The 26,986-nt window shown below is 33.4% G+C and overlaps 1 protein-coding gene across 2 annotated transcripts in view; it reads right to left on the reverse strand.

The window, feature by feature from the left end:
- Positions 1–23,150, reverse strand: part of LOC131666594 (prohibitin-2) — a 314,863-nt gene extending 291,713 nt beyond the window's left edge. The window contains exon 1 of one of the 2 annotated variants that reach the window (XM_058939413.1): positions 22,776–23,150. In XM_058939413.1, coding sequence (XP_058795396.1) covers positions 22,776–22,881 — 106 coding nt within the window. In that variant the 5' untranslated portion in view covers positions 22,882–23,150. Of the gene's footprint in view, positions 1–22,751 lie in introns of both variants that reach the window. The other variant, XM_058939403.1, reaches the window with a different exon arrangement.
- Positions 23,151–26,986: the final 3,836 nt, after the last annotated feature.

Consider the following 26,986-nt stretch of genomic DNA (forward strand, 5'->3'; position numbering starts at 1 on the left):
ATATAATAGCAATATATTTTTTACACGAGCTGATAAGGGTAATTTAACGGTTTGTTTAGAGGTTGATGATTATAAATCAAAAATGAATGAATTGTTGAATGATGTGAGTACGTATAAAATTATAACTACCAAGAATATTTTAAGATCATTACAGATTGTAATTAGATAATGTCTACAAGATTCTTCGCGAATTTAATGAAAAAGGTTATTTACAATTTAAGTATAATAAATACGCTCTCACGCAAACCAGCACGGACTCTCAAAAGCTTATGGCCTTCCTAAAATTCACAAAACTGGATATCCACTTAGACCAATTATTTCAACTATTAATAGCCCGGTTCATTTTTTGTCCACGGTTTTAGACAAAGAAATAAAAAAATGCAACTTACGTCCACATTCACATATAGATAATAGTTTTCAACTTATAGAAAAACTCCAGGACATAATAATACCGTCGGATTATATGCTAATTTTTTTAGATGTCAGCTCTTTATTTACAAACATTCCGTGTAATTTGGTCATTGAGAGTCTTGATAGACGATTTAATAAAATTCACTCTGTTTCTAAAATACCGTTTGTTGAAATAGTCGATACGGTAAAATTTTTGTTTGATAATACTTTTTTCCAGTTTGATGGTTTAATTTATAAACAGATTTCTGGTACTCCTATGGGTTCTCCGATATCGCCGTTGTTTGCTGATTTAGTAATGGATGATTTAGAGACTGATTGTTTGAGGGTTTTGCGTGAAAAATATAACTGTTCTCCACTGTTTTATTTTAGATACGTAGATGATACAATTTTATGTATACAAAAGGAAGAATTACAATTGGTGTTAGATATTTTTAATAATTATAATTGCACCTGCAAATATCTTTTACCAGAATCATCTAGTTCACAACTTTGATAGTGTGACTGATTTAAAGCAGAATGACGAAAGTTTATTATCGGAGAAAAAGGGATCCGGTGAAAAAAACAACTCGTTGAAGATAGTCCGATTATTAGATAATGATAGAAAAAATACAGCTGGTTTGATAGGAATGGATATTTACACAAAAGGAATAAAATCATCCGGTCCAAAAGTCAAATACCCCGAACTGATACCCAGTCCAAATTTGAAGGAGTCGTGGGATAAGAAATCTTCGGCCGACCTAAAACTAAAAAGAAAACAAAAGAAAACTCATTTTAATGCATCTACAATTTTCAGTAAAATAAAGAAATTAAATGAGACATCAATAAATGGAAAAATATGTCAAGAATCGCCCACAACAAAAAAAAATAGTAAGACACTACAACAAAAAACAATAAAAGAACGTTCAAAAAAAATAACAGCTGCTAAAAGAAAACAAGAAAATGAAGCTAAAGTAGGTGACAATTCTAATGAAGAAATTATATTCTTAAAGAGTCAAAATAACACAACTGTTATGTCGCGACTACGTAGCCGTGACGTGTAGTTTTAGAATATGTATGATCATTCATTTATTAGAAATTATTATAGTGACAGGAACTTACCTGGGTTATTATTTCGAGTTAAATTGGCTGCTTAGCTCTATCTCGATGAAGTATATGTGAGGTCGGTCGGTAATGATGCACGAACACTCGATTCAAGTAATTATTTATTTATTCAAAGACAGAAATGATTTCTCAAAAAATAACAATAGGTAAATTGTACGTTATTCGGCCGTCGCGCGTCGCGAATCAGCTCGTAAGAACTTTAACAAATTTTAATGCTATTGAGTAGTCGCGCGTCGCGAATCCACTGCCGAAAAGTCGAGTCTCTGTTTTTATATTGACTCTTCGGCCCGTATTAATGTGTTGAGTAATCAGAAAATCAAAATGTCGGACGCCCCAAATTTTCGGACTACTCATCTTTTAATTTCGCTGAGTTTGTATTTCGTAAAAATGCCGTTCGTCGATTATACATTATTTCGTTTTCAATCGATTGCTGATGAAATCAAAATGAAGAAATATTTACGTCTCAGGACGTAACACCTCCGTGGCTAGATCGTTGTATACCGGTGTGATATCAACGCAAAACAAACAGAATAAATAAATAAATGTACATTGCTCTTGGTTATTCGGCAATCAATTGAATACGCTTTAATTTTGCCTTTATAGTACTTTTAATACTACGCGAACAATAATACTCCCTATCGTGGTATAGTAGAGCTTCATTTCAAGATTCGATATGTATATATATAACAGATTTGTGTTTTTAACTAATGTGATTCTAATGTGAAAATTGGAATATGTTGCTTCTTTCTGGTGGAAATTTCTTTAGGAGTAGGGACGGGGGTGTGGTGTTTGAGGTCTGATTCGTGAATGGGGTTATTGCTTGTGGGTTCTAATTTTTTTGTTTGTCTATCACTATTTCATCCAATGCATATTTTTCATCTTTTGATGGAGTTTGGTTTCTCTGTTTGAGCAGTGGTTTGTTCAGTGCCACCAGTAATTGTGTTATTGAACTAAATATGGCTCCTAGCAAATATGCAGAAATTCCATATATAGAGTGTAGAGTGTAGCCTCTGATTATTACATTGATTAAACTTTTACCGCATTGAAATATAATGGCGGTCATTATGATGGCAGAACTTATAGAACCAAATTTAGTTAGTTTGGTGATGAACTTGTTCCATGTGCTTCCAGCGATGTTGGTTAGTGTTTGTTCTGTCAGTATTAGGTTTGATACTAATCCTCCCTCTACACTTTCGTCGCCTCGCATACTTCTCGCGATTACGTTGAGGAGTGATGCTTTCTCCATGGGAAAGAGGATGTGATTTTGTAGTTTTTGTAGGTCTTCTTGGGAGTAAATCCCACTGATCGCCAATGATTCTAGTTCCGTCGGTTTCCATGTTATTTTGGTGGTCGGTTTCAAGGTTAGAACTGTGTTGGTTGTTCTTCTCGATGTTGGTGTCAAATTTATCCATTCGTTTCGTATTTTGTAGAATTGGGGAATGATTGTGTTACAGTTTATTTCTGTTCCTGTTTTCATTAAGATGTGTGTTTTTGGTGTGAGGTAAAATGTTTCGTTTCTTGAAATGACTGGAAGTTGCGAGAAACATTTGTCTGTATGAATTAGTTGAACTTCTGTAGGCGTACATGGTATAATATGTACGGCTTCCCCTGCCAGGCGAGCTATGTACCCGGGCTTCTCCATGATATTGTACGCAAATTCATCTGGTGAGAGGGACGCCAGGGATAAAGAGTTATATAGGACTTTCCTTTCCAATTCACATTTTTGTTACAATATATCTATATAGAGGCTTTTTATTTCGACCCTGAAATGTTTCTCGACATACACAAATTTGCTATTGAAATACGTGAATAGATCATAGCTAAGTATCCCTTGCTTCGTTTGAATATCATTGTCGTACAAAATATTGAATTGGGTTCGTTCATATATAAAAAGTTTTGGATGTTCAGTTGTGATTAAGATTCTGTTGCAAAAACTCATGTTCCTTCTAGTTGACAATGCAAAGGATACTTCGTTCGTACTTATGCTAAAAATCGTTTCATGATCGGGTGAGCTGATTTTAGTTACCGTTCCTCTATACAGTATATCGTATTGATTCTCGAAACAGTCCTCGTGCGGTAGTAATGACCAAAAGGTGTAACCCCCTTCCATATCAATACAATGTTGGTCCGAAAACTTACATACTGTATCCGAATTTAATCTTAATCTATCATTGTTTAATTCGACTGCTGCATAGCTTTCTAACAAGGTTATTTTTATAAGTCCCTGTACGAGAACATCGCTCCACGTACCAAATCGGTCGGCGTAGGTTACCCCTGAACAAGTTTTTCCCTTAACGTTTCCTGCTAGATCTAAACCTACACTTTTTGTCGAATTAATCCTTAGGTCGGCTATTGTGTGTGCGTTATCATATTTAAAAATACCCGTATCATGTATAGCTTTACAGTTGTCATGTGATATTTCGTTAATGTATTCTTGGATTGCATTTTCGGTTGGGCCTACTACTGTGGGCAAAAAGTAAGGTGAATTTGTTTGTAAAATGAAAAATCTTTATTTATTCTTCTACATCAATGTCATCCCCTTCGAAGTAATCCCCTCCCGATAAAATACACTTATGCCAACGTTTTTTCCAATCCTCGAAACATGCCAAATAGTCCCTTTCCGGTATATCCATCAGCGCCTTCTTCGATTCAGCTCTTATCTCCTCAATCGACTCGAAACGCGTTCCCCGGAGTGGTCTCTTGAGTTTTGGGAATAGCCAGAAGTCACACGGAGCCAAATCAGGCGAATACGGTGGTTGCGTAACGATATGCTTCGAATTTTTGGCGAATTTTTTGCAAGAAATTGAGCGTTTTCGGTACCAAACGAGATTTGACTTTTCGTAGGCCCAAATGGTCTTTCAAAATTGTTTTCACAGATCCTTCTGATATTCCGATCATATCAGTAAGGTCTCTAACAGTCAACCGACCATTTTCGAGCACTAATTCCTTCACTTTATTGACGTGTTGGTCATCTGTTGACGTCGATGGTCGTCCGGAGCGCTCCAAGTCATCAACACGTTCTCGACCCTCTTTGAAGTCTTTGTACCACTTATAAACATTTTTCTGCGACATGGTAGAATCACCAAAGGCCTTCCGCAACATCCTCAACGTTTCCGCAGCCGAAATTTCATTCCGCAAACAAAATTTGATGGCACTTCTTTGCTCAATTAAATCAGACATTGTAAAAATCGAAACATGCACTCTTGGTCGTTTGGTAAACACAAGCGTAAATATATTACTGATGATGACATTGACATGAAATTTGTCCCAGATGTCATTCGCAGTCCTACCAACTCAAGAAAAAAAGAACTAGCCCGAAATGTTAAGCCCGCGAAGTTTAAATTGAAAATTCACCTTACTTTTTGCCCACAGTAGTAAATGACTAAACATACCGCAATGAAAAATTTTTTTTTTTTTTAATTGGGCCAACTCTAGGAGTTCGTTCCAATAACATTTTTTTGATGTAAATTGTTTGATGTATTCGCAAAGCGGATGGTTAGCCCTTTCGACAGATCCATTAGATTGAGGTGAAAACGACGTTGTTTCAATTTTTTCGAAATGAAATCTTTATTTTCTAAGAACAAAATCATCTTAGAATTGATCAAGGAATATCCTCAAATTTTTTCAGAATGATTCGGAAAAATTTTTGAATTTTCGAATAGTCACGAAATTGAAAATTCAAAAATTGTATCGAAAAATTGTGAAATAATTCTAGGATATTCTCCTATTAATTTAAAGACATTTTTGTTCCTGAAAAATTTTTTGTAAATATTATATTTTTCGAGCAAAAAAATCATGTTTCACAAGGTATGTACTGCTATATATCCGTATATTTGCAATTCTATTTGATTATGTCAAGTATCATATCAACTGTATGTATGTGGTTTTTGGGATAATTTCAAAAATTAACTAAAAAGCTTATCCACTGCCATTTTCACGGTCTAATTTTCAGTCAATGAAATAATCGTTGAAAGAATATTCTACATAGTCTTAGAGTACTCCAGAGTACGCAGTTGTATTACTAGATTCTGCATGGCCATATCACCGTACGAAAATCAACTCCGATAGGACACACGTTTTGAAAAACTTGTGGATAGCTGATTTCAGTGTATAAGTATACTTCTTCAATTACAATTTCATTTGAATATCTGTAAAATATGCCAAAAAGGAAATCAAGTGATCTTCCTTTTGAATCTGATTCTGCAGAAAAATCCAATGTTTATTCGACAATGGTAACACGCGCTAAGAAACAAAGAATAGAAGCTGTTGAAAAAGAAAATTTTGTTGATGCTATTTTTATCCCAGATGCTGATGGTTCTGGGGAATCAGATTCTGATGAATCTGACGAATGTGACGAATTCGATGATGACCTTTCTGAGGCGAATAACAGTGATTTGGAAGATGAGTCTTTTCTTCAATACGAGTCTTACGAGAAAGTATTGAGTAACTATTCTGCAACACAGAAAAAGTTAGAGATGAATTATGAGTACAAATGGTAACAAGGGGAATACCCTTTGAATGAAAGTTTGACCAATGAAATATTGTTGTCTGACAAAGATAAAGCTGGAATAACATATCGATCGTTTATAGAATTATTTGAGTTATTTTTTTCAACAGAATTGAAAAACCACATTATATCGTGCACTCAAGCTAACGGGTATTCTCTTTCTCGGGATGAACTAGATACTTTTATTGGAATAATAGTATTCACTATCTTTAATAAAAGGTCATCTCAAAGAGACTATTGGTCTACTGATCCCTTATTGAAATCGGAAGTGATAATATCAGCAATGTCTCGGCATAAATTTGAAAAAATAAAGTCGTCTATAAAATATTCGGTTCCTGAAGATCAAAACGATGATGACAAAGTGTGGCGGGTCAGAAAAATGGTAGATATTTTTCGAAAAAACATCAGGCAATTTGGTTTTTTCTCGACAGCCCTCTCTATTGATGAAATGATGGTGAAATATTATGGGAGGAATTCTCTCAAACAGTTTATAAAATCTAAGCCCATTAGATTTGGAATAAAGATGTGGGCCTTGTGCAGTGCTGACGGTTACTTACTTGATTTTGATATATACTGCGGAAAGAAGTCTAAGACATCCGACTTTTTATCTACGTGTGCTCAGGGAAGTAGAGTTGTTCTTCAAATGTTACAACAATTACTGATGAGTACTACGCCAAGAAAATTATATCAATATCATATATATTTTGATAATCTCTTCACAGGTCCAGATTTGTTAGTTCACATGAAAAAAATTGGTCTCAAGGCAACTGGTACAGTGAGAGTTGACCCGGTTCCAGAAAAAAATGAAATGGATAAAAAGGCTGCAAGAGGAACATATGTTGCGAAGCATGAAAAAGGCAGTAACATGAATTTTATTACAGTAGTTGATTCAAAACCTGTATCAATTCTTTCTACTGCTGCGGGTGTTACTCCGTTATCAAGTGTCAAACGTTACGACAGAATTGAAAAGAAGAAGACCGATTTACAGTATCCAAATGCTTTCACTTACTATAATAAATTTATGGGGGGTGTAGATATACTCGATCAGCACTGCAATAAGCTTCTTCCGATCATAAGATCTAAAAAATGGACATGGGTCGTTTTCGAACGCTTGATACAGTCGTCTATAACTAACGCTACAGTGTTTTATAATATATGTAACAAAAGTGATCGAAAAGTTGGTACAAAAGATTTTGCTCTAGAGATTAGCCGACAATATCTTGCAAAAAAAAAGCAACATCATACACTAAAAACTTATCCATTGAAAAAAAATTGTAGTGAAGGGAAATGTGCAGTTAGGAGTAATAAATTTTGTGAAGATTGCAATTTATATTTCTGCCTTCAATGTTTCAACAAAAGTCATTTGTCTCTTGAATAACTTATGAGATATGCCACAGGAAAATTAATGAAAAATAAATAAATACATGGAAAAACTGAAAAAAAAATTTAAAAAAAATTTAAAAAATTAAAAAAAAACAAAAAATTTTAAAAATTAAAAAAAAAAAACAAAAAATTTAAAAAATTAAAAAAAAAACAAAAAAAACAAACAAAAATTATTCAAAAAAACGAAAAGAAAAGAGATTCTCGGTAACGTCTACCTCCCCGTGGTGAGAATTGAGCAACATTTGTATTATGAATGACTGAAGACGTTTTTTTTGTACCTTCGTGAGATTGGTAGAGTAAACTATAAGGGTATTTTGCTCGAAAACTATGATATTTACAAAAAAATTTTGATGAACAAAAATGTCTTAAAATTGATCGGAGAATATCCTAGAATTATTCCAGAATTTTTCGATACATTTTTAAATTTTCAATTTCGTGACATCGAAAATTCAAAAATTTTCCCGAATCATTCTGAAAAAATTTAAGGATATTCCTTGATCAATTCTAAGATGATTTTGTTCTTAGAAAATTTCTACGAAAATGCTTGGTTTTCGAGTAAAAAAATCATGAAATTGAAAAAAAAATTTTTTCATACCGGACGCCATTTTGATTACCCAAGCAATTTTCAAGTTCGGGTAACCTTACTAATATTTACTTCAGACACCTAGGCCGCGATCTGAAGGGGTTTGGAGCATATAAAAACATGTTAAGCGATTGAAAATTCGATTAAAAAAAAAAATTTAGCCGAAAAATTCAGCTTTTTTTATTTATTTTCGATTTTTTTATGGCAAAGCTTCCTTGGCGGGACTTTTAACCAACACCATTCGAAAGATCACCCTTAAAAACATAAGGAACAGTGGTTCCCGAAATTTTGGCTTTCAAATTCGTTACGTGATACTAATTTGAATTCAGCTTTCGAAAAACCGTCCTGTGAGCGTTAATGGGTTAATTTGTTTCTTTGACCTTCTATATACATGGAAATTCTTTTTTGTATGTCATTCTTTAGGTTTTCCCAACAGTATTTATCTTTAATTCTGTTGTAAGTTCGATTCACTCCCGAATGACCTCCTAATCTCGAAGAATGATATATTTCAAAAATTTTATTTCTCTGGTCTAACTCACATATATATTCAACATGATTCATACAAACAATAGTCTTGATGTTAGTTCCTATGAAAGTATCATTTATGATTTCTTCTATTTCTGACCATTGTATGTTTCTTATGTCAATGTTTTTTGAAATACTCAGCATAGAGATCTTATTTTGTAATAGAAGTCTTTTCAAATTTTTGAACAATTCGGCTAAATTTTGTTTTACTGTTTCCGTCGCTGCGGCAGTGTTCAGGCACAAGATAAATATTTTTCGTTTACCATAGTTTAATGTTTCCAAATTATTACTGGATAAATTTTTGTTTATTTTCAAATTTTTTTCTGCAAGTATGTTACTCGTATTTTTGTCCAGCCCCTCATGTTTTTCAGAGATTAAATGGATAATGTTATCATTACGAAGTTGTATAGAACTTTTGCTATAAATGACATGACCTCTATTATAATCATTATTAATGCTACTATTTTTGATACATTTTTTATCTATATTGTTGGATTTGTATGTATGTTTCCGTTTGCTCTTTTCCTGAATGCGTGCGTGATTTGTAATTTGTTCCTTTTTGTCAATATTTAATGATTTTGTCTGTACTACCTCTTCTAAGATTCTTTTTCTTTGTGCTCGTGTCATAACACAAATTTTTGGTTCTACCGCAATCCGCGATAAACAGTCAGCTGGATCGTTTTCTTTGCCTGGGCGATAGATTATATCAAAATCGTAATCAACTAGTTTTAGTCGCCATTTTTGTACTCTACTATTATTATCAGCCGATTTTAATGAAAGTAGAGGTTTGTGGTCCGTTACTACCGTAAATTTATTTCCGAATAAGTATGTTCTAAATGTTTTAATAGCGAAAATTATTGCAAGAGCCTCTTTTTCATAAGTCATATAATTCTGTTCTGTTTTGTTCAAAACCCTCGAAGCGTATGCGATGGGTCTATCGTACCCTAATTCTCCCTGGGAAAGGACCGCGCCCAAACTATGATTCGATGCGTCTGTTCTAACGATGTAAGGTTTGTTAAATTGTGGATATTGTAGGATAGGTGCTTCGCATAGTAGTTTTTTTAATTTATTTAAAGCTTCCTGTTGTTCATTGTTCCAGAAAAATTGTGTTTTTATGTAAGAGTATAGTTAATGGTTTTGTTACTTCTGCAAAATTTTGAATAAAACGTCTATAATAGTTGCATAGCCCTAAGAACTCTCTAACGTTTTTCGTAATTGTCGGTGTTGGAAAAGCTTCAACAGCTTGTACTTTTTTTTTATCTGGTTTAATCCCATATTCACTGATAATATGTCCCAAAAAGGATACTTCTGTTTTGAGCCAATCGCATTTTTGAGGTTCAAGTTTTAGGTTAGCTTCTCTTAGTTTTTGAGCTATTTCAGAAAAACGTTTATTGACCTCATCCACTGTTTCTCCAAAGATGATTGTATCGTCAATAAAAACAAAGCATGTATTGGCGATTAAGTCCCCCAAAATTGTATTAAGAATTCTTTGAAATGTTCTAGGCGAGTTTACTAATCCGAATGGTAAAACGAGAAATTCAAATCTTCCTAATGGATGTATGCTAAACGCTGTTTTGAAAATATCTTTCGGGTGCATTGCTACCTGATGGAAACCGGATTTTAGATCGACAACATGATAAAATTTTGCTTTCCGGAGTTGATTAAATATTTCTGTTATGTTTGGAATTAGATATGGGTCAGGAACAGTTTTTTCATTCAATTTCCTGTAGTCAATTACTAATCGCCATCTAGCTATCCCGTTTGCTAAGCTCTTTTTCTTCACTACCCATGTTGGTGCATTGAAAGCACTTTTCGATTTCCTTATTAAATTATTAGATATTAATGATTTTACTTCTTCAATAGCAATATCTCGTAATTTGTGTGGCAAGGGAAATCGTTTGACGTAAACCGGTTTGTTGTATGTTAAATTAATTTCATGTTGGTCTATATTACATGTACCTAATCTGTCGCCATCGGCCCAAAATACATCTTCGTTTTCCTCAATAAGTTCTTACATTATCTTATAGTTGTTTCCGATTAAATCTCTCAAATTTATTTTTTCTAATACTCTTTCCTTGTGGCTTAATTTATTTCCTTCAATTTTATTTTGTTCCTCTCCTAAAAAGTTTATGCTACCCGCGTATACAATTTCATTTTCATTGACATTGAAATCTATATTTTCCGTTAATTCAATACTGCTTGGAAAGTTTACTAAGTCGAAAGATAAATATTGATATGTTTGGATTTCTTCTGAAACAGTATTTTCCGAAGGGAATTCTATTCCTATATTTTCTTTTATAACCGATATAAATTGTTTATAATCATAATTGTCTGCATAATCATCCTTTGTGTTAGTCATTTCATCAGTACTCATTGCTACATTTATATCGGTAATCATGTGTTCTATTTTGGAAGGATCTTTCTCTAATTCAGCTTCCAAGTTCGTTATTCCCTTGGAAGAAAAAGGTATTAGTAATGAGTTTTTACAACTTTCGATCTCGCATTCTACTTTTAAATCCTTTACAGTCAATGTTTCGTTATTTATTTTATCCGTTGTTGTGCAAGGAAATGTAACAGATTCGGGGTCCTCTAGTATATTTTCTCTTTCTAGTGGATGAAATTTGTTATTTTCCTCAAAGATTTTCGATTCTTCGTAGTGTTTTTCTTTTTCGTTTTTTGTTTTATTTTCCTTATTAATGCCATGTAAAATTTTACTTAAAAATCCCTTTTGTTCTTCTGTTATCCTTGATTCCTCTTTCTTTTTGTTTTCGGTAAAAACGATTGAGTTCATTTGAGTCAACGGTATTGATACAAGTTTTATTTTCTTACTATTTATTTCCAAATAACCTTTATCTAATCTTAACTTATTTTCTTTCAGAACAGGTATGCCAAGAATGCCGTCATAAGGGATTGAAAATTCTCTTGGTACAATATGAAAATCAATTAACAACCCATTAATTGTTATTTTTATCAAACCTAATGTTTGAATTGTTTTATCAGTAATACCGGATAATGAAATTTTTTCTGAGTCCACAATAGCGTTCGATGGTATACAATCGTTTTTTATGATATTGATTTGAGATCCGCTATCTATAAGTAAATTAAAATTAACACCCGAAAACGGATTCGGTACCTGTATGTATTGTAACAAATTTTTTAATTTTAGGAAATACATTGGCATTTTAGTTTCAATAATATTTGTAAGTTCTATATTGTCATTATGTTCATTATAAAGTTTCTTTTGTTTATCATTTTGGAGGCATACTTTACTATTTTTTTCCGTTTTGGTTTGCGACTCATATTGTCCTATTAAATGTAATGCGTGAGTTTCATTTTGGTCATTAATGTCCATGTTTCGTGTTGTCGTTATTTCGTCTCCTAATTCTGCAGCGAGTGACTTTTTATTTATTTCCTCCATGCACTCATGTTCGGAAGAATCTATTCGTTTTCCTAATTATTACGTCTGAAACAAGTCGACTCTGTATGATCGGTACGTTTACAAATTGTACAAAATTTTTCTTGGTTATTTTCTAGTGATTTTATAATTGGACATGATTCGACTTTATGACCTGATTCCTTGCAATAAGTACAAATACTAGTAGTTTTTGCGTTTCTTTCTAAAGCTCTCAATTTCAAACAATTGTCAATTACATGATTATTCATGTGGCAATAATCACACTTAGTGTATTTGAATTTGAACTGATTTTATTATCGTTACTTCTATTGTTCTTACTATAGCTAACCAGGATTCTTGCCAATTCACAATTATTGGCTTCATGACCTTTTTCTTTACAGATTGTACACATTGCAAATCTACATTCTTTCGTTTCGTCCGCGTTTGGGCAATATTTTACTGAGTGACCGATTTCATTGCAACGCCTGCATGTCACATTCGGGCAATTGCGTATCGTATGGTCGCTGCTGTCGCAAGCAGCGCAAAAGTTCGCTGATTTGAAAGATTTTGAACAGTTGTGCGGGGCGTGTCCGCTTTCCTTACATTTCCAACATACTTCAAATTCTATAATAAATGGGCATTGTGTAATCGTATGAGCCATCACCTGACAATATTGACAATGATTTCCTTTGACTCTGTTAAATTTACAACCGTCTATAGAATGCCCTTGAGCATTACAGAATTTACATATCAATTCGATTTTTTTATTTACAATTTTATAATTGTTTGACAGGTGATCTTTGTTTTTACAATATACACAAGCTCCTTTGTAACAAAATAAGGCTTCATGGTTATAGTCCTGACAAATTTGATAATTATATATGTGAGTAACATTTGCTGAAGCAGTAACCGAGTCTACATTACTATGAAAAGGACTAGCGATATCACCCCTCAATAATCTTTTGTTTCAATTTCAATAGCGTCTTGTAAAGCAGTATCCAAATTAATGTGATTTCCTAATTCTAAACGAATGTCTTGTTGTAAACCTTGTTTAAAAATTTTTAACGCGTCAGCATTTAATACTGTTTCGTACGTTTTGAAATCTTCGTCAGTTACGTCTGCTTCTAACTTTTTCATTTCTTTAATTTGCAAAACTATTTCCTGTAAACGGTTTGCATATGCTAAAACGGGTTTATTTGGTTTTTGGATGATTTCCGTAAATTTCCCATATAAACTATGAATGTTGTCAAAGGAGGGAAATAGCTGCCTTATCACTTTGATATAATCATTTATCTTATCTATTTTGATGTTTACTAATGCTTTGTAAACTTCTCCGCCCAATTTAATTTTCAGAATTGATATTAAACTTGGTTCACCTAACTCAGAAACAATTGTTTTTACGTGTTTCAATTTTTCAATATATTCATTTGTTGTGATATTTTTTCCATCGAACTTTGGAACTAAATCTGCAACGTATTTAAGCGGTAAACGTAACGGTTGCGTCATTTTGTTGCCTGTTTCTACACCGTCGTTATCGACTTGTTCAAATTTATTTGTTTGAATGATTGGATTATAGAGTGCTACTTGTCTGTCCGGTCCGTTCGTATTTATTGTACGTTTCGCGTCTTTGCAAATACTCTCTTCGTTACAAATACCACCAATATCTGTGTATTCGTTATTATTAAATGAAAATTCGTAATTCTGATCAAGAGTAAAGTCCAAATCTAATAATGAATTTGAGTGTTCAAAATTTTGTGTTAATCGTTTAAGTGGATTTTCTACAGAGTTGTTTACGTCCAACGTATTAAATACTTGAACTTCTTGTACCATGCTTTCGTTAGGTATTACTATATTATTTAATGCTTTTTCCGTATTTTCCCTACTAATTCCTTTAGGAGGAGAGTGTACCAATTTCCTTGATCGTTTGAAAGGATCTATAACGGATGTGCTCGGTTGCACTATATCACTTTCCAACTCTGGTTTATTTTTTACCTGAAGCCGTGTGAGTCGTTTCGCTTCAATAGGGCTAGAGAGGTTTTTGTTACTCATTAAAATGTGATTTCATCTAGAATGTTATTTTATATAAAACAAACACCCATTTAGTACCGGAACCAATTGTTATGTCGCGACTACGTAGCCGTGACGTGTAGTTTTAGAATATGTATGATCATTCATTTATTAGAAATTATTATAGTGACAGGAACTTACCTGGGTTATTATTTCGAGTTAAATTGGCTGCTCAGCTCTATCTCGATGAATTATATGTGAGGTCGGTCGGTAATGATGCACGAACACTCGATTCAAGTAATTATTTATTTATTCAAAGACAGAAATGATTTCTCAAAAAATAACAATAGGTAAATTGTACGTTATTCGGCCGTCGCGCGTCGCGAATCAGCTCGTAAGAACTTTAACAAATTTTAATGCTATTGAGTAGTCGCGCGTCGCGAATCCACTGCCGAAAAGTCGAGTCTCTGTTTTTATATTGACTCTTCGGCCCGTATTAATGTGTTAAGTAATCAGAAAATCAAAATGTCGGGCGCCCCAAATTTTCGGACTACTCATCTTTTAATTTCGCTGAGTTTGTACTTCGTAAAAATGCCGTTCGTCGATTATACATTATTTCGTTTTCAATCGATTGCTGATGAAATCAAAATGAAGAAATATTTACGTCTCAGGACGTAACACAACCGATAAAATAAAGGACATTATCATTAACGAGCCCAGTACAGAAATAGAACAATTATCCTTAACTGAGAGTACATGTTATCCACAATCAATGGAAATTAAAGAAAAACAATACTTTGTGAAACAAAATATATTTACCAGGAGTGTATTGAGAAGTATCCTAATGGAGTTATAAAAGATATTAATTATTACTTTAATTCACAATCTTACTACATTGCTATCGTCAAATATAAAAGTGTTAAAATGGCTATAAGCAAAGAATATGAGTTACGAGCAAAAGAATTCCATACATTAAGGAGCAAATAATGGATTGATGGGCAAATTATCGATGCATATGTAGCAACCTGTATAGATGAATGGGAAAATGTTACATATATACCAACAGATAGTACTGGAATCATTATAGGAGATTTCGCTGAAATGAGAATAGGCAGGGAAAGACATCTTTGCAAAACTGAAATCCCTCTCCACGATACGCTATTGATGCCATATTAACATCGAGGCCACTGGCATTTACTTGTGATAAATATTCAAGAGGAAGAGTTTTGCGTGTTAGATCCGTACGGAGACACTACAGATGAAGATCGAGCCAGAAAAGCCTTCCAATATTTCACGAAAAATTCAACTAGCTCATTAGCTAAGATAAAACTTAAAAATTGGAAGAGATGGACGATGGACAATCGTCCGTATCAACCATAAAATGATGGATATAGCTGTGGAGTATTTGTTATGTACTACTTGCACTGTTTAGGATACAAAAAAGATTTTGAAATGACATTTGATCCTGAAGTATACAGACAGAAAGTAGCAAACGATCTACTATTAATGTCTGAAAATATAAAAAACGTTTGTATGTATTGCTTTTCAGAAATTAAAACAAAATCAATACAATGTAAATGTTGCAACCGAAAATGTGAAATACGTTGCTTACATTACACGGACGTTGATACAGATTATGAAGAAAAAATGTTGAATGCGACTGGAAAAATAAAAAAATGTTGAAAGAGAAAATTACAAGAATACGAAGATGTTTCTAAAGATTTCGTATGCAGGCTATGTAAACGATACAAAATTGATGATAGCCAAAAAAAATTAAAGTAGTAGTACATTAAAAATATATATAAATATTAGATAATATATATTAGATATAATCCGAGTTTAATAGAAATGATTCAAATACATTGAAGCTTAAACAATAATACATACGCAGTAGCGTAAAAGCGAGTCAGAAGACTAATTGTAAGTATACATCTAAGCTTAAATAATAATACACACGCAGTAGCGTAAAAGTGAGTCAGAAGACTAATTGTAAGTAAATATCTAAACTTAAATAATAATACATACGCAGTAGCGTAAAAGCGAGTCAGAAGACTAATTTTAAGTATACGAGGGTGGTCCTATAAGTACTTAGCCTACAGAAGAAAAACGAAAATTTTGGAAAAGTGGCGTTTTATTTTTCAACATAGTCTCCTTTTAGTTCGATACACTTGGCCCAGCGATGCTCCAACTTCTTTAACCCGTCTGAAAAATACGTTTCCTCGAGGTCTGAAAAGTAGGCTTCCGTGGCAGCGATTACCTTCTCATTCGACTCAAATTTCTGCCCGGCGAGTGACTTTTTCAAGTTTGGAAACAAAAAGAAGTCGCACGGGGCTAAATCTGGAGAATACGGTGGATGAGGCAGTAGTTCGTAGCCTAATTCGACCAATTTGGCCATGGTGACGGCAGAGGTGTGAGCCGGTGCGTTGTCATGGTGGAAGAGCACTTTTTTCTACGCCAAATGGGGCCGTTTTTTCTGCAATTCGACGTCGAATCGGCCCAATAATTCGGCATAGTACAGCCCTGTGACCGTTTTGTCCCTCTCCAGGTAGTCGATGTAGATCACACCTTGTGCATCCCAGAAAACGGTGGCCATCACCTTTCCGGCCGATGGGGCAGTCTTCGCCTTCTTCGGAGCACTTTCGCCGGGTAAAGTTCACTGTTCGACTGTTCCTTGATCTCTGGTGTATACCAGTGGATCCATGTTTCGTCGACTGTCACGAAACGACGCAGAAACTCCTTCGGATTGCGCTTAAACAGCGTCAGACATTGCTCTGAAGTTGTCTCACGGTTGCGCTTGTTGTCCGGAGTGAGCAAACGCGGCATCCATCGCGCCGACAGCTTTCTCATGCCCAAAATTTCATAGACCCACGCGGTCTTTTAAGATGCCTACGATCTTAGCTATCTCGCGCACCTTTAATCATCGATCTGCCAATACGAGATCGTGAATTTTTGTCACGTTATCCTCCGTGGTAGCCGTTTTCGGAGCACCTGGACGTGGCTCTTCGAAAATCGACATGCGACCACGTTGAAACTCGTTAAACCAATTTTTGACTGTCGTCATCGAAGGAGAAGAGTCACCGTATACAGCATCCAAGCGCTTTTTGACTTCGCTACGCGATTTCCCTTCCAAAATCAAGAATCAAATCACCGACTGATACTGCTCTTTTTCCATTTTTCAAAAATCAACGGACACACTTGCTTTTACACGCTCTCAAAAATAAACTACAACTCCGATCCGGCTAAAATCTTGACAGTAACCTTCGAGAAGGTTGTACTACGTGATAGAATATTTCTTTTGCGAGAGTGGCGCCATCGGGCGGTGAGGCTAAGTATTTATCGGACCACCCTCGTACATCTAAGCTTAAATAATAATACATACGCAGTAGCGTAAAAGCGAGTCAGAAGACTGAGTATCCTATATTTATTTCTTATATAAAAAAATGATGGCCTGAAAAGTTAAGGCAGTTTATTCGTGATTTGTTTGACTGAAAAGTTGTCACGTGGGTTGCCATCACGTGGCAGTATGTATATGCATACGTATACAATACATTATTAGCACAGCAGCTGACATATTCAGCAAATTGAAGCTAATAAATATATCGAGATATTTAAAATTAATTTTACATTGATTAATTGAGTGAATCAAAAATAAGTAAAACTTCCTACGCAATAAAAAAAAATAACGTCCACATTTATTCAATAATCTAACCTTAAAACAATATATGACAAAATAACTGTAATACTCTTAAATTATATTTATTAGGACATATGAATTTATTGAATATCTTTGTTACAAAGTTTATCTTTGAAGAAGCATTGTTAATGATTTAACAAAACATAAATCGATAGATTTTTTCATAGAATAAAATACTGTGAATAAACTAATCGGCTCATCTGGTTCAGTAATTTATTCAAAAAAATTGTTAAAATTAAACTTAAACATAGAAAAATAACAAAAATTTTGATGAATAAATCGGTCGAAAATGACGGTTATATTGCCGAAATTAACATTTTGAAATATAGTTTGCGAAAAGTACTGCTTCAAACGAGCCAAAATCCGTTAAAATGAATTACATTTTTTTTTTAAACAAAATCATTAGTTTTATTTAGACGCGGAAGGTGAAACGAACTTAATGCGCTCCCTGTTATCTATATAGTTTAACAAACACCTAAGAAAGATCTGCTACGATAGTCGGATTAAAATAATAATAAAATCTGCGAATGTCAACGTAATTGAATTTTTATTGTCGAATTAATGTTGACCGTTATTAAGTTTGAGCTTAGCATGAAATCCAATATGAATACAAACGAGAAATGAGCGCTCAATGACGACACTAGTACTGTTAGAAAACAGAAACAAGTTTTAATGCAGCCACGCTTCATAATATTCAAAATGAAACGAGCAGGTCTCATGCCCTGATAAATGCAGAGAGAACTTGAGGACAATCGGATAGTTCCACATCAATGTGTAGGAATTGGCAGAAATTATTTATCAACGACGGAAACTAGACACGTGAGGTCCTTAATACCCTTTAATAAATAAACCACTGGTAAGCTCTTGATTTCTGAATATTTACGAAGGAACGATGTTAAATTCGCTCTTTTCCGATGCTCGCCGTTAATGAAATTTTACATCACGGGATGATGAGGGTAGTAATAGAGCTTCCCAATGCGCAAAACTGCATAGACACGTAGTCCTCAATACTCTTATGTAATTAAACAACTTTTAAGTTTTTAATTTTTAAATGTTTAATAATAAACAAATTCATATGATCGAATTTCGCCTTTGCGCGTACGGGATGTCAAGCTTTGCAAGGGTGTCAGGGCGAACAGGGTGCATTCCGACGCGCGCAACTTCTCCCACAGATAGATCATTGTATCCTCTCTATGATAAAATACTTTTGATTTAATTATTTTTGGGTGTTTTGGAAAGATTACATCAAAACGAGCTGATTTCGCCTTTGCGCGCATGGGATGCCATGCTTAGCAAGGGTGAACAGGGTGCGTTCCAACGCGCGCAACTTCGCACACAGATAAATAATTGTTTCCTCTCCATGATAAAATAATTTTGATTAAATTATTTTTGGGTGTTTTGGAAAAAATATATTAAAACGAGCTGATTTCGCCTTTGCGCGTATGGGATACCATGCTTTGCAAGGGTGTTAGGGTTAATAGGGTGCGTTCCGACCCCGGAAACTTTTTACACATGTAGGGAGTATTATTCTCTCATTCATAATATTCTTTTGAGCGCTGAATTTTTTGGTGTTTTTTAATACACATATTTATAGGAGCCGACTTCGCCTTTGATGTGTGTAAGCTATGTTAAAGGTGGTTTTTAGCCGTTGGGAATCGAAAAAGCTACTGACTATAGTATTTTATATTTTTAGTTTGATATTTAAAAAGTAATATATGGAGTCAAATCCTCATATTTAAATTTTCGATTTTTTCATTCACGATGAACGTTGCAAACTTCATAATCATGACTCTCACCTTATCCAACCATTTTTTCCTTCAATATTTTTGTATAGTGGAGAATTTAATTAATATATCATAAGGTTGATCAAATCTAGCTTACATCTTGAGTTTAGAAGAGTTAAGATTTTATTACTATGGAAAAGAATATTGCATGTCTAAGTATGATAAAGAACCTCACAATTGTGCCCTTAAACCATTCTATTAATTAGGCATGTATCTAGAGAATAGCCATGGCTCTAGGGCCTTGTGCCTATGAAAATCTCATTTATATTTATTTTACTTTTGAATACATTATATATATAGGTGATTCCAGCAGTTTTTTAAAATTGGCTGCGCAGAGGAGTCAGCCGATCTTCTCGGCGATTTTTTCTATAATAGAGTATGTCAAAAGAAGCCTTTTGGCTATCTCAGATTTTCGTTAAAATATATATATGTCCATATATATTTTTTCAAAGTCTGAAAATCTGCCTGTTTTTGGCTATTTTTGAAAAATCGTAGCTCCGCGAGTTTTCAATATTCTTCAACGTGCGACATCTCATTTGATTCGTCTACTTTTATACTTTCAAGAAAAAAATTGTTCATTTATAAAAAGTGACAGCTACCGGGTGTACTCTGACGATATTCGTACGCTTTGTAGGGTCAATTTGATGCTCATATTCCGAGTACTGTAACTTGTTCAATTTTTAATATTTTTGAACCAACCGCGTGTCATTTTTTTTTGTCCTTTTAAGACCTTTCATTTAAGATCCAGCGCATCTTAATCGATGCATTAAAACTAGAGATATAGCCGTTTGAAAATGACCATTTTTTGAAAAAATCAAAATCGCCAATTTTTGAAATCGTTTTATTTGAAAATGAAAAAGGGTCATATCGTGAAAATTCCAGAGCATGTTCTACTCGAGTTGAGCTATCTAAAACCGCCTCAAAGTAGAAAAAAAATTGAATGCGTTTTTTTTTTTCGCCTTTGAAAATGTCTATTTTTGAAAAAACGGCCAATTATTATCGGCTATATCTCTGGTTCTAATGCATCGATTAAGATGCGCTGGATCTTAAATGAAAGGTCTTAAAAAGACAAAAAAAATGACACGCGGTTGGTTCAAAAATATTAAAAATTGAACAAGTTACAGTACTCGGAATATGAGCATCAAATTGACCCTACAAAGCGTACGAATATCGTCAGAGTACACCCGGTAGCTGTCACTTTTTATAAATGAACAATTTTTTTCTTGAAAGTATAAAAGTAGACGAATCAAATGAGATGTCGCACGTTGAAAAATATTGAAAACTCGCAGAGCTACGATTTTTCAAAAATAGCCAAAAACAGGCAGATTTTCAGACTTTGAAAAAATATATATGGACATATATATATTTTAACGAAAATCTGAGATAGCCAAAAGGCTTCTTTTGACATGCTCTATCATAGAAAAAATCGCCGAGAAGATCGGCTGACCCCCCTGCGCAGCCAATTTTAAAAAACTGCTGGAATCACCCATATATAAGGTATTCAATGGTATAAATACACACAGTAGAAAAATTATATAGTATATTAAATACTTTTCATAAGAGTTAACTCACCAAAAAAATGGATAAAACAAATAAATTGAGAAACAAAAAGTTCAAAGTATTAGTTTTGAAATTGTGAATTACCTTTTCAAGTAAACGATAGAATAATATTCCAGCTGTTACAAAATCGAAAGATTATTAATCGATCATCTACTTTATAAAATAATTTATATTCATTTTATATTGCCACTTTTCATATTTAAACTATTTTTATTTAATAATCATGCTTTTTACTTAGAAACTAAAATGATTTCTATAATAATAAGTAATTTATATAATAATAAGTTATCTTCAAAACTAGTAAATTAATCTACTTATTTTTATGAAAGCTATTGAAAATAGTTTTTAAAAGTCATATTAATTAGTATATTTCCCTTAAGACAGGCTTTAATATTCACGAAAAATAAATAAAAGATTCATTGAACCATACACCATGCAATTTGAAAAATGCAAAAAGAATTCATTTATTCCTCATTGAAATTGGTCTTTCATTTCCTCTCTTGAGAACATCATAACGCTAGAACCAAGTTTTGAGGCTGCAGAGTAATTGAAAGATCACAAATTTCCCAAAATAAATTCTCTTGGTACTACCATTTAACAATATATGATTGATTATATTTTTTCTTAAAATTATGTAAACAATAGTTAAATGTATAGTTTTGCAAAATTGCACTTGTTATTCTGTTAAAAGTGATTAATATTTTTATCAAATTAGTGGTTAAAACTATAAATTTAATAAAACTTATTTTAAAAAACTTATATCAAGATTGATGATTTAAAAAAAAAGGCCAAAGAGAAACACAAAGATTTACACAAATGGAAGTAAAGATAAAAATGAGAATAATGTAGAAATAGATTCTATCTGCTCAAAATGAAACTATATAAAACAAAACATGTATCCTAAAACTTCGATACGTACAGTGGAATGTGTAATATAAGTGATGCCTTTAATATTGTTACTAACTTTAAAAATCAAAATATTATTTCAGACTGACTAAGTGCATTTGAAACCCTGCAAGATAGTCAGATAAATATCTCGTCAACCCTCACATCCTAGAAATGAAAAAAAAAGTATTGCAAACTTATCTTAGAAAAAATTAACAATAATGATATGTACAATAATAATACTGAATCCCCAATATACTTTGCAGCTATAAAACTAAACTCAGCAAAAATCTAGATAATGAAAAAATATATTTTTCACTAATTTAAGAGAAGATTAAAAAATGCATAACAGTATGAAATAAATTGTATATAGAATGGACCCTGACAAAAGGCAGTAATATTTCACTAACTACTACTCGAACCTGTTCGAACTGTACTATTTCGAACATAAAAGGTTAACGTGCGAACTTTAGTCACTATAAGTTGATAGTGATCAACTGATTATAACTTAACCACGTCTCTATTTAGGATTAGAATAATTGAAGATCCTAGGTGTATATGCCATACATCAGATCAAGACCAAGATTTAAATCTACCTACTCAAGATCTACTAAAGATCTAGAAAATCTACTGAAGACCTACTGAAGACATAGAAATTGAAAATTCTGCTTCAGATAAAACTTAAATTGTACTTATTAAATTATAAAATATAATAATCTTGATATTTCTAGTCACATAAGTATATATAATCAGTTTCAGAAGTAATTCTGTAAGGTTATTTTTAAGAGAAATAATCTACAAAAAATTCAGGATATTTACACTATAAAACATTACATTTTTCTTAATAAATTGGTAAAAATAATTTAATACACAAGTCTAAAGTAATAATCTTATAAGTCAGAGTGTAATCTACAAACCAGTATACATAGACTGTGATATACCATAAGCTGTTAATCCAACCATTGTAAGAACTTTGAAACCGAAATTTAATCTTGCTGGACCTTTGCTAAATTTATTAGCTAAATCATTCAATTTACTTTGAGCCATAATAATAGTATAATTTTCCTGTCGACTTTTTTCCGCTGCTAAATTATAAATGAAATGAAGATGTTTAGTTTTTCTAATTATAATAAAACAAGATAACTGTGAATTTATCTCAAAATTTATAACTTATAAGCTAGAAATTTTGTTATTTTTTAGTAACCACCACGTGTTTTACACAAGAACAGAAAACAGAATTATGATTTTACTATTTTTAAGGTTTTTCGTAAGGCCTAATAAATTAGAGCCCAAAAATAAAAAATTTTAAATAATCGTAAAATTAATGGCGTTAGATTAAATATCACTTAAATAATAAGAAAAATTTTAAACTATTTGTTTGTGCGTCAATATCTAAATACTTGAAATAGTAAAACAACAAATTTGGACGATCGATGTCAACACTAAAATTTGTTTCATGCAGAAATCACCCATAAATAAATAAAAACTCATTTTAAAATAGTCTATTGGTTTAAGTGTCTGAAGTACGATGAGTATTGATAATAAAAGATCATATAAATTTAATTTCTAAACCAAATAAAAGATAATAATTGTTTACTCTATAAACAGACTGGCAGTTTATGGTGTTTATAGAAAGATTCCGACATTTCCAAATTGACATGATTTCTAGTACATGACTAGACTGGTGCGTAGCCATCCGTGCGCACGCTAGTTCTATAAATATTTATAGGAAGCGTATATTTTGAAAACAAAAATGAGAATCAATATTTTGAAGAATAGTGAGAAACATATTAATTAATACATATAAATTACAAATTTATCTTGATGTTAAATCAATAGAACTCAATATTATACATTTTAGATTTACATTTATTAATGAATGTACCTGTTTATCATAACTGTTTTACAAATACGTACCTCTTATAAAACCCTTGTAATAGGGTGAATCAGCTAGAACAAACAGGGTTTACTAAAGAACAAATTCCCACGATGAAGAGCTAACCGTCGCTCCGTTAAACACATATGAGTAAACGTGTATTCGCCTTTACGTTTGATACTTTTGTTCCGATGTCTTCTTTCTAACCGAGTTGAATTTACCTTAAGTCACCTGACTTGTGATACTCGATCTATTTTACGTGTAAGTGACCTAATGTTTATTCGAACTAATGCCCTAGATGAAATTAGTTTTAAATTGAACCGGTGATAGATCCGTTAAACTAATAGGAAAAGAAATAACGTAATGCGGCGAATAAAATTAATATCGTTTATGACTAGAAAATTACAGTCTTTGATGGGTCGAAAGACTTTCGCACGCGAATAGGATTAACTATTTGTTACAATAATAGGGGAAAAGAGAGAGATAGAGAGAGAGAGAGAATTCAAAATTGTACCGCGAAATCTAACGCTCGGCGCGAATACAAAATAACAGTCGTGTTATACCTAGACGAGGAAGTGTTATGGCTAGACGCAATAATATTTAAAATACTATCGCGTTGGTAAAGGTTGGATTTTAGTCAGGACGTAAGCAGAGGTTGGTTAAAGGGATAACGCCTTTATTATATGTGGTGTGTTTAGGTAGATAACTAAATTTCTTACCTTGTTAGGACCGGACTTCAGAGGAGATTTTATGAAAGTGTCTCAGGTGTTTGCACTTGATTAAGATTTATTATTTGAAAAGACAAGTTTATAATGCTTAGCAGAGCAAATTCCGGTTCCTAGTAACCGGGTAGCGAAACTTAGAAATAATACAATAACAGTACTATAATACTGAATTACTGAATTACTACTACCTATTCGCGGATCCTGATCCAGCCTCCAGGCTGACGTACCCCTTCCCTTTCTTTTTGCCAAATTTATATGCGGTGAGTAATATTCGCTGAATTAATAACGAGAACGTGCTTAGCCTAATTCATCTCGCTAGATGGATTTACAAATCTTACCAGGAAAGTTGACAATTGGTATAATAGGAAGTGAAATTACCGGTACCCGATTAGTTACCATAGTCCGTCACGTGCGTCCTCGTGACACCTGATTAGTTACCATGGCTTGTCACGTGCGTTCTCTTAGTATCGACGTGACATACCCGCCTCTCGGAGTCCTTTGCTAATAAGACAAGGGACTAGAGCTCTCTGAGCGCTGCTGTAATAGTTTTTTTTGTGTTTTTATTATCTCTTTTTTTTTAATTTTTTATTTATTGTTTTTTTTTGTTCTGTTTGTTTTGTTTGTTTTTTTTTATATTATTAATAAGAAAAGTAAGGAGTAGGGAGAGGATTACAATAATTCTAAGTGGTGAACTTGCAGGTTGTGCTGGAACCTAGACAAAACCTCCTGGCCGATACATTTGGCGCAAGGAGCATTATGGAGCATAAAGTGTTCGGATCTTATGCACTCGGCCTTCATGGCTAGTTGTAGGTTCATTGGTGCGGATGCTACACGCACTTGGCAATAAAAACATCCTTGCTAGTGTGCGGTGTCCTGTCCGCAGAGGTGACACGGATAGTACAGGGCTCGCCTGAATCCCTTATCTCCGTAGGTTTCTTCGAAAAGAAACCGTAGGTGTAAGTGGCCGTGATGGGCTTCCTTAAATATGTTGTCCGTCAGCTGGTGGTAGCTCCAGCCTTCCTCATCATCGAACTGTGGGATTTCGGGATGCTCCATTGTAATCTGTGTCTCCCTGTTCTCCCATCGCTGCGGAAGCCTGTCCATAATAGTTGATGATTCCCGGGCCATTAGGATTTTTTCTGGTGTCCAGGCTCTTTTTGCCTGTTTATGCGGTGGGCTGAGTGCTGTAGTTGCGGTGCGCTTCATTGTGCTAATGACTGATATTTGACAGAAGGTATGTTTAGTTCTTTAACCTTTCTCTTTTTTTTACAAAGTGGAGAGTAGTGGTGAAGTGTCTTTTCTTTCGGATTCTAGGAGTTAGATTACTTGTACGGCTATGGGTGGGGAGTGAGGAGTGTCGTAGTTGATTGGTGGCATAAAATATTTTCCGTCAAGTAACGTTTCTTATTTGAGGGTTTAAAGGCTGATTCAACTCTTGCATCGGTATATTTTCGAGCTTATAACCTTTGTTACTGCACACTCTATATGCGCAGAGTATGTAACCTACTGCTATTACGGATGCAATAACGATTATGATGGTTACTCCTAATGCTAAATATGCGTGTAATAGTTTCACACGGTCCTAGTATTCGTATTTGTTCTGATTATTATTTATTTTTGAGCTTTATATTATTATTTCGTTTGTAGATAACAGTGAAACTTTCGGAATCACAAAATTTTCTGCCCTTAGTTTTTTCTTATCTCCCAAATAAATATGATAGTCCGTTCTAAGTTCGCACAACTGGGGAATCTGTATTATCTCAGTGCCACTAAAGAACATAGGCTGTATTACGCCGTTACAATTTACATCAAAAGAAGTATTGAGAGTCACTAAGTATAACAAAACATTATTTTGTAACGTCGGTATAAGATAGTAGTCAGTATCGGTGCTATAGCTTTAAGTTGGCAAGATACTAGATTTTATTCTTTCGGTGATGTTAATAGATTAAACTTAAAGGAGTTATTGTTTGATTTGCGTATAGTTGAGCGCGGGCATAGGTAAAATGAAAAAGTACGTTTACACTTGTTATCAATGAAATTCTCGCTTACAGAAGCATGGGTAGTTTCTCCTTCTGTCACAGTCAGGTAATCACTTTGTGGTCTAATAAATTTAGCGAGTCGGTTAGTTTCGTTAAGATACTGAAATACTGGTAGTGAATATAATTTGAAACTCTGCGTATTGCTACTTGCGACAAAGGGAAATTTACTTTGACAATAATGTTCTTACGAAAGTAAACTACATTAACTTCTGCAATTTATTGTAGTGTTATGATATTAATTTTTGACATATGTATTGGTTACCTTGAATTAGTAATTGCCCTGATAGTTTTTAGTGCATTTAGCAAAAATTGCGGATTGAAAGAAAATTGTTTGTTTTGCAAGAGTTGACGTACTTCATTTGATATGTAAATAAATTTATGTAACATGTCGTTAATTTCGGTTAAAATAAGGCTAATGTGTGTAGAATTATATACTGAGCTCATTGCTCTTGTAATGAATTCTGCGCCAGCTTTTCTAAAAAGCAAAAGACTTGTTTCTGATTGTAAATTAT

The sequence above is a fragment of the Phymastichus coffea genome, unplaced genomic scaffold (genome assembly GCF_024137745.1).
Source record: "Phymastichus coffea isolate CEN01 unplaced genomic scaffold, Cenicafe_Pcof_1.1 PCOF00004, whole genome shotgun sequence".
Lineage (NCBI taxonomy): Eukaryota > Metazoa > Arthropoda > Insecta > Hymenoptera > Eulophidae > Phymastichus > Phymastichus coffea.